The 10,233-nt window shown below is 33.0% G+C and overlaps 1 protein-coding gene across 2 annotated transcripts in view; it reads left to right on the top strand.

Moving 5' to 3' along the window:
• Positions 1 to 481: 481 nt before the first annotated feature.
• The window catches only part of LOC123705058 (ATP-dependent helicase brm-like), a 29,710-nt gene continuing 19,958 nt past the window's right edge, over positions 482 to 10,233 (top strand). The window contains exon 1 of one of the 2 annotated variants that reach the window (XM_045653628.1): positions 482 to 1,104. In XM_045653628.1, coding sequence (XP_045509584.1) covers positions 679 to 1,104 — 426 coding nt within the window. In that variant the 5' untranslated portion in view covers positions 482 to 678. Of the gene's footprint in view, positions 1,105 to 7,409; positions 7,426 to 10,233 lie in introns of those variants that run through there. The other variant, XM_045653630.1, reaches the window with a different exon arrangement.

Here is a 10,233-nt window from a genome sequence, read left to right as displayed (position 1 = left end):
TGGACATGTTTGTACCCCTCACCATCTTACTAAAATTGGCGTATTAGATAATGAAATGTATTAAATGAGTGTATTCTAGATGTGGGCAACCCCGGCAACCTGAATCACATATTTTTTGCTTGCCCACTGTACGACCATTCCTCTTTTGAAGTCATTGCCAAATTTATCACTCGTAATCTAAGCTCGAAATAATATAAAGTTGTAAATATTTTTCATTTTTTTATCTTTTTATTTCAGTAAGAATGCAATGTTTATTTTTAAAATAGAATTGTTTAGTTTTTGATTTAATTATAATTTTTATTTATTAGATTAGTGTTATTTAATATATATCTAGATTAGTATTTTAGATTGTATATTGCTACTTCTCTGATTATGCGCGTGCGTGAATTTTCTGATACTTTTGAATGGTGTATAGTCTATGGGTTGTAATAGAAATCACAGAATAAAAATAATATTTCTATATGGCAACAGGCAAATGCGGTTCTTGGAGTGACACTCGACATATATATAATATAAACAAATTATTTAGTGTATTGATTATTGGACTCAATTGTAACATCTTCTATCATTCAATCATTTCAAGTTTGTGATTATATATCATAAAAGTGGATTAAGGTCTTTTATAAGAACGTGTTCAGATTTTTCCTTTGAGATTTTGGTGTTCGTGACGTTTGAAAGATGGATAGCCCATCTCCTCAAAATAGTCCGATGCCACCGCCTCAAGCCCCCAGTCCTATGGGTCCGCCTCCTCAGAGCCCAGTGCCACCACAATCACCACATAGTCCATACAATCAGCAACATGTAAATGGGCCAACGCCGTCTCATCCAAGTGGATCTGGACAGGCTCCAATGGCGAATCATTTGCAGTCCCCCGGTCCACCGCATGCAATCAATTCAAACATGAATGGTCCGCTAGGAGTCTCTCAACATCCCAATATGCCGCAGGGTAACCATCAAATGCCTTCCCATATGTCTGGCCCTTCTGGCCATCCTATTGGAGCTAGTGGAACACATTCTAGTCCTAATGGACATCCAAACATACCTGGTCAAGTGCCTGCTCATGGATACATTCCCCATCAAATGGGTCACATGCCGCCCAACCAAGTGAGTTTCTAGTGTGTAAAATATAATAATATTAATTTTTATTTATTTATCTTCTCTAATATATATAAAACTCGTGTCACAATGTTTGTACTCAATGGACTCCTAAACCACTTAACCAATTATAATAAAATGCGCACACCATGTGCAGTTTGATCCAACTTGAGATATAGGATAGTTTAAATCTCAAATCGTTTTAGATAAAGCGGGAGAAGCCGCGGGCGGTAAGCTAGTTGAATAATAGTTTAATATATCATAATATTATCTTAACTTGAAAAAAAAATACACATCAATCAACAATATAATATTTAATGTTGCAATGGCTGATCACCGTATGATTGTATTGTCTTGCATTGGACAATCATTAACACATGTACAGGATGACGTTAAAGTCATTCGAAAAATAGATAACATTAAACTTAATAATTTGCTTGATCATGTTAGCTGGGATGATTTTACGAATGCAGAGTGTCCAGATAAATGATATGATAACTTAAAAAATACCATCCAAAATTGTTATAATCTATCACAATTTGAACAAATAATTTCAACATCAAGTAAAAGAAAGAAAGATCCCTGGATTACTAACACCATAAAAACTATGTGTGAAAAAAAAGATTTATCTTTTATAGACTGGAAAAATGACCCGACTAATATAATACTTCGATTAAAATACAATAAATTACGTAATAAAACGCGTAAATTCATAGAAAAATCAAGAAATAACTATCATAATCAAATTAATCAAAACTACAACAACAGTCACGCTTTATGGCAAATTTTGAATTCACTAACAGGTCGCTGCAAAAATTGAATAGACAACGGTATCTTAAAAGCATTTCATAAAAATAACATAGACATTAAAACAATTGCTAATAATTTTGCACAAGAATTTTATTATAGTATCAAAAAAATTATTCCTAAATGCAATAAGCGTCTATTATGTGAAAAGGATTATTATTATCCACAAAATAAATCAATGCTACTTAAAAAAGCTACCAGAGAAAAAGTATGTAATATAATTAAAAAACTTAATATCAATAAAGCTCCCGGATTCGACAACATTCGATGTATTGACATAAAAAATATATGCACTAAAATCGTAGACATAATAGTTAAATTTATTAATGCATCTATTGTTAATGTTAAATATCCTATAGAGTTGAAAACTGGAATAATCCGACCTATTCACAAAAAGGGTACGCAAAGTGAGTATGAAAATTATCGCCCTATAACCATTCTTCCGGTATTAGACAAAATTGTGGAAAAATTTATAGCCGAACAAATGCAGAATTTCTATGCCGAAAATAAAATTTTATCTGCCTCCCAATTTGGATTTCAACCGTGTGTCAACTTCACAACTTTTGTCAAAATTTACAGATGAAGTAAACTCATGTCTCGATAACAAAAAACATGTACTGCTACTATTTATAGATTATAGTAGGGCATTCGATACACTCAGGCATGACACTCTTATACATAAACTAGACAACTCTGGTATTCGTGGACCTCTTCTGGGATGGTTTAAAGATTATCTTGCTAATAGAAAATTCCGTGTAAAAGTAGGCGATGAAATGAGCAATGAAATGACCCGTCACCGAGGGTACAGCACAGGGCTCTGTGTTAGGACCTTTATTGTACTTGGCGTATGTAAATGATATGGAACATGTGATCAACCACTGTTCTATCTATCAATATGCTGATGACACCTGTCTAATAGCTTCAGACAAAAATATTAATACTGCAGCTCAACAGTTACAGGAAGATTTTACGCGTATCCTAATGTGGTCGCACGACGCGGGTCTTGTCATAAATGTTAATAAAACAAAAATAGTACATGTACACTCGAGTCATTTGAAAAACTTTAATAATTTTAAAATCACGGCACACAATCACGTATGTCTTCACAAAGCTACATATTACAACCCAGACTGCTCGTGTGAATGTGTGGACCAAGTGCCTTATTATACTTACTTAGGACTAATTGTTGATAATAGATTTAATTGGAACCATCATATAAACTATCTGTGTGATAAACTTAGAGCCATACTCTCAAAAATCTTCTTTCTATCTATAGATCATTGGCAGAATCAATAATACAGTACGGTATCACAAGTTATGGACGCACATTCAATACTTACATCGATAGAATCACAAATGTACAAATAAGACTAATCAAAAAAATTGTACCTATTAATATTAAAAACAAGTTTAAAGATAAACCTCTCGAACTATTTAGCTATTGCAATGTACTGCCAATAAGACAAATGTTTCAAAAGTTTTTCTCATAGAACAATTTCATAACATAAACTTTCAAAATCCCATCTCGCATCAGTTTGCTACCAGACAAATAACTAATAATAAATTAATTATTCCTAAAGTACACAATTTTTATGGGAAGCGTACGGCAAATTTCTTATTAACCACTATATTTAATTCTATGCCACAAAAAGTCAAGAAAGACGTTAATATTAAAAACTACAAAATAATATACAAAAGATCTTAGATTACAAAATAAAGTACAGATGGAGCATGACAACCGCCCGTCGCCCTTGTCAAAGAAAATACGAAATCAAAAGCAAATACGTCGCTGCACCAGTGCTATAGCGCATATAGTGTCATGCAATACGTCAAAAAGGGTTTGCAATATTAGTAAAAAAATGCAGTCTTGTGATAATAAAATGCTGTAAAATTTGTTCCCGAAAACAAAAAAAAAGATGAAACATCGTTTCACAGGTTTTCTGTAGATTATTTGGCTGATTTATTTCTTTATACGAATAATAATTTTACAGATATGAAGGAATACAAAACTTCAACGTATGTTGCCAGTATTTTGAAAATGAATTTGCCATTTTTATTGGTAAAACGGTAAATTGGTTAAAAGATCTTCAGGGTAATGCTGTTGGATTTTTCGACCGTGAATGTGATTATTTGTATAGTGCACTAAAGGTTCATGATCATTATTAGATTATTTTAATAAGCATAATACATTATTTTGTTATAAAGCTTAAAAACGTCATAGTCGTTTTCGCTAGCGATTTAATTTATGTGAACTCCATGATAGAATAAAATGTCCCGTATTCTCGACTAAAAACTATCGCTATTAGCATTCATATATTTTGAAAAATAAAAAATAATATAATTATTATAGTGAATATTGAAACTTTTTTTATGTGAATATTTTGTCCATATATAACTTTAGTAGGCAGGTACTTTATATAATAAAATAATTTTTACAATATTACAAAAAAAATATCATAAACCCGAAATTATATTAAAATAAAAATTAAAACTTGACTGCTAAATTTATGTATATAGCCTACGTCACTACCGCCACTAACAATATAATTCAGATGATTGCAATGAAACCTCACGTCTCAAAATCGGTCCAACGGTTTATACTGCAGGGCGTGTCAAAGAAATATTATACTTACATACAAATACATACATAAACTCGAAAAACATAACCCTCTTTTTTCCGTAGTCGGGGAAAAATTTGGGAAATTTTTCTATATCCGGTAACATTACACGCACACAGAAGCACCGTGTACGTACAGTGCAGCGGCGAAATGATAGCACACATAGCTTTATTGAAAATGACGATAAATCGTTCGGTTTAGTTCGGCAACGCTCCATCTGTCTTTTATTTTGTAATCTAAGCAAAAGATATTTTCACGAATTAATTAAAACAATAAAATAAACATAAAAAACAACATTGTAATTTGTAATGAACAGCCTGTAATGGGCGTTTTTCCATTACCCGGCCCGGCTCCGGCACGGCAACGACATTGTCGGGGACCGGTACCGGCACCGGGACTTCGTTTTTCCATTGCGCCGGTGTCGATGCCGGTTTACGCCTGGTGAGTAATGAAAAGTTAAAAAAGGACCCCAGAAAATTCTTCAACTATTTTCGCATGACCGAAGAAACATTTAACTATTTGTTGGAGAAAAGCGAACAAAAAACCAAATACGAGTCCCTCCGCTCCGCGCCCTCCTACCCGCCCCGCGCAGTTACACACTCACACGGCTACAATTCATATAAATATGCAATACATATGCAATTTTGCCGGGCCGGCACAAGTGGGAAGCTTGCTACCCCGGCGACGGCGACGGCGCCGGCAGGACTCAATGCCGTGCCGGCGCCGGCGCCGGTAAGTGAAAAAGCGAGCCATACATTTTCATACATTTTTGCTTCCCCGGCAACGGCACGGCACCGGCGCCGGTGCCTGTGCCGGTGCCGGGCCGGGTAATGGAAAAACGCCCAATAGATAAGGAACCGGTTTATGTACCTGTAATCGAGCCAATTTAATAGGCAACATTTGACGTCTATCAATTTTATCTTCGAAGAGAGGTAACCTGCTTAAAAACATCGATTAAAGTGAATTAATCGATACGGATTTGAAACATTTGTCTATCGAATTTATTAATTTATGATGATTTTTATTCACAAGTAATCAATGCATTCGATTCTAGATGTCAGATTTCGATTTTTAGAGTAACGTCTCTGGTATTTAAAAAGAAAAAAAGTTTATTGACACAAAATTGTAGCGACGTCAGTTCTTCAATTCAGAAATTGTTTAATATGTTTAGTATGGTTTATCAGTAAAATGAAATCTTAAAATTACTTGTTTCGGTCATTATTATTATAAATATGTAATCATAATTGAAAAAAGTTAAGCAAATGTGCAGTTCTAACAAAACGAAATATCATTTTATTCTATGTCGTCCACGTCGTTACTAGGTTACGCTGTTGAATTTTGTTGAACTGTCAAATGTTGCCTATTAAAATGGCTCTACTATAGTTACATCTGTGAGCGACTGTGAGCGTTGCTACAAAGTACAAACTTCGTAAGGTTTCGCATCGCAAAATTGTATTTGAAAGAAATGTGAGATTTTGTTTTATAATAATAAATAAATAAATAAATGTGGGGTATACTAAATGGGTATTAAGATAACTGCGGGTAGATGATGTAGTGGCACTTCAGAAAAATTTATTTTGTATTCAGAAAAGCTCTGTGGTTTTCTCAAAATTGAACTTTTTCAAATATAAAGAAATATATGCCCTTTTTTATACATCCTCGCAGCACATAAGAAGATAAACTGTAAAGTCAGTACAGTCACAAAGATTCTTAAGATTCTGATCTGATGAATTTTTGTCCTTATAAATTGAACAAAATATATTGACTTACCTCTTGTAATAGTTTCAAAGATTAAAGTATGATGTATTTTTTAACCGACTTAAAAAAAGGAGGAGGTTATCAATTCGGCCGGTATGATTTTTTTTTTTTTTTTATGTATGTACACCGATTACTCCGAGGTTTCTGAACCGATTTACGTGATTCTTTTTTTGTTCGATGCGGGATGGTGTCGAATTGGTCCCATAAAATTTTTATTCGAATAGGCCCAGTAGTTTTTATTTTATGATCATTTTTGTCTGTTGTAAATGTTGCAAGTGCAAGTTTGAAGTCGGTTGTTTTTAACGCAGTTATCTACTTGTGTTTATAACAGTTATTATTCATACACACAGTGCAATTATCAACCAGTATTAATCTTAATATATATAAATCTCGTGTCACAATGTTTGTCCTCAATGGACTCCTAAACCACTAAACCGATTATAATAAAATTCGCACACCAAGTGCAGTTCGATCCAACTTGAGAGATAGGATAGGTTTTATCTCGGAAATCCCTCGGGAACGGGAACTATGCGGGTTTTTCTTTGAAAACGCGGGCGAAGCCGCGGGCGGAAAGCTAGTAATAAAATAAAACTTTTTTCCATAAATATATAAAAAACTTGCAACTGAAAGAACAAACTTACCATAGTATCCATTCATTATGCCACACCCTTTTAAAACATATTTATGGATTAACATCTGATCTATACTAATATTATAAAGCTGAAGAGTTTGTTTGAACGCGCTAATCTCGGGAACTACTGGTCCGATTTGATTTCTTTCGGTGTTAGATAGCCCATTTATTGAGGAAGGCTATAATATATCATCACACTAAGACCAATAGAAGCGGAGCAATGCGGGTCAAACCGCGGGGAACATCTAGTCAATTATATTTATGGTCTAATGATGACTGTCACTCATATTATTAATCCAGACTACAATATATTGGTTTACAAAATTTTATACATATCCTATATAACCTATTTTTGCGTGATATAGTAACAAACACCCATACATACTTACAAACTTTTGCATTTATTATATAAGTTGAATATTTAAAAGTGATACACATAATAATGTGATTTTATGTAAGTTATATATTATCTGCCACTGTTTGTTAAATAGTGGGCCATAAATATCTCTTGAAATAGTAAGTGTTTCATTAATTATTGTATAAAAATGTTTAGATAGAGGACGAATGTGTTCTGGCTTCGGGAGTAAATCACTTTCATATTCCATGTACAAAGTAAAAACGATTGGGACATTTAATTTCTTTTTAACCCAATCTGCCATGTTTCCTGATAAATTATCTGAAAAAGATGTAATTTATATGTCATAGTGAATATTTTATATTATTTATTTAATATTATTTAATAAAATAGACCCTTACAAATAAATCTATTAGTTGTGTCCACATAATATGTAAAATTAAATTTGGTCTTCACAGTTGTGCACGCAGAGGACAATATGTCAATCTAAAAGATAGCATTATTATACATTTATGTTTTTATATTTTTAATGTAGAATTACACACTTTAAAGAATCTATTTCACTCACAACTATGTCATGATTATTAGATGTTTCAATGTGTGCATATGGAATAGTGATGAATTTTCCAAATCCTTTGACATTTAGAAAAGCAATCATATTTACAGCCATGCCATTCAAGATGTAAGAGAGAGTTTGTGTTTCTTCTTCTGATAGCGGTTGGAATCCGATATAAACCCCTCTGCATTCTTCATTTAATGCTTGAATCAAAATAATTTTTAAGCAAGAATATATATAGTTGTGGTCATATAATTAAGAACGATTTGAAGTACTAGAAATTTTTATTTAAATAATGTCATACACAGAGATGTGCATCTTCTGAGAAGCAACTAGTTATGTCATAAAATAGCCACATTAATAGAGCAACTAAGTTTAAGAATAAATAATAAAATCGCCAACAATTTTTTTTCAAAACTAATTTATTTTACCAAAGCAGCAAATTCAAATAATAGTGAAGCTGGACAAATCATTAAGAACGATTTATTTATCTGCTCGGGAATTGTTTTGTATGACAGTTTAATTTAAAAAATTACAATAATACGTTGCGCGAAAAATTTATAAAGCAAGTAAATACATTTTTAACTAAAATTAATATTTAATAGAATGACCACGTGTTTTCATTTCTACTTTACACCGGCGAGGCATTGACTCTATTAATTAATTTTTGCTAGAGAAATAGAGTTCCATTCTTCTAAGAAAACGTCGTACAGCTCCCTTAAATTTCGACACTGTGTATTTGAAACCTTTTTCTTTACTTCAAACCACAAATTGTCTACTGGGCTTAGGTCAGGGCTGTTAGCTGGCCAGTCCAAAACAGAAAATGACGGCGCTGTTAGAATTTCCTTTACAGTGTGTGCAGTGTGCTTTGGATCATTGTCATGCTGGAATGTTCAAATAACCGTTAGAACTTCTTTAGCATAAGGTAACATTGTTTCTACCAGTATATTTTTGTATTGAAATTGATCCATGTTACCTTCTATCAATTTTACAGGTCCAACACCATGTCCTGGAAAGCACCCCCAAATTTTCACATTTCCACCACCATGCTTTAATGTAACTTTCGTGTACTTATGGTCGAAATCTGTATTCGGAGGACATCGAACATAACGGTTTCCATCGGAAAATACTCTGTTTATTTTCGTTTCGTCAGAGAAAAGTACATTTTTCCACTGTCGCACAGTCCAGTTTTCATATTTTCTTGCAAACTTAGGCCGGGCTTGCCTGTGGCAAAGTTTCAACATGGGTACTTTTCTTGCTATCCGACCATACAATATTTCTTCTACCAAACGTCTTCGAATAGTGCGTGCTGAGATTGCTGAAGGGTTATTTTCCCCGAAATATTATTTTCTCAGCTCATTGGATCCTTTAAAAGTATTTTGTTTCGCCATACGGACGATGTTTCGGTCATCCCGAGGAGTTGTTTTTCTATGTCTTGGCATACGTGGGACATCCGAAGTTGTTTGATACGTATCAAAATGCCTTATGGCGTGGAAAACCATAGTTTTTGAACATTGCAGATGGTCGGCTATCTTTTTATAAGACCAATTCTTCCCGCGAAGTTTTATAATAACTTCCCTAGTAGATTTATGACAACTTTTATTTTTTCCCATTTTTTTAATAAGAAGCAATCACTTTTAATCTTTTGCAACACTTAATGGCGCCAAAATTATACAAACAGTAACCTACGACTATTCAAATATGAATAAAAGTTTGATAAAAGTATAAACTATTTAGCGTTCTTAATTACGTGACCAGCCAGTAAATAGGAATACTATGTTTAGAAGTAGTGTAAAAAGTTTGTCTATTAATTTTTAGGCTAATCACATGCATTAATGAATACAGTGATTTGTTGGAAAAGTATTTCTATACCGAGAAAAATAAAAATAGTTACATGAAATTACTTATGCATTTTAGTCTGAAAAAATCTTCCCTTTGTATCAGCGTTCTTAATTATATGACCACCACTGTATATGTACCTAGCCTACCATAAATTATGTATATAACCTACTTTTTAAAACCTTTTTGAAAAACCAATTTCTGGCAATATTAACTCCAATAGCAGCAGTATTGTTTAAACAGTTTACAGGTGGGAAAATTATTCTTCTATTTTTAGACCAAAACCTATTCTGAAAATGGTGAATAATAATGATTATCATATTGTATTCTATAAATATGTAGAGCAGATCAATAGATTAAATTAAAAACTTACAGTAGTTTTACTGTATTCAAAACCATCAGGGTTTAAGACAGGCAACAGGTAGAAATCATATTCTTTTAGTAATGTGTTGTCTAATGATTGGAGCAATTTATTAGCAAAATTTAATACAATAGCAGATGACATCCAGTCTTTTCCATCTTCACCACCTACTATAAATACAATCGGCTTATTATTCTTGCTTGACATTTTTAA

The sequence above is a fragment of the Colias croceus genome, chromosome Z (assembly GCF_905220415.1).
Source record: "Colias croceus chromosome Z, ilColCroc2.1".
NCBI lineage: Eukaryota > Metazoa > Arthropoda > Insecta > Lepidoptera > Pieridae > Colias > Colias croceus.
This window is presented reverse-complemented; position numbering and strand designations above follow the sequence as displayed.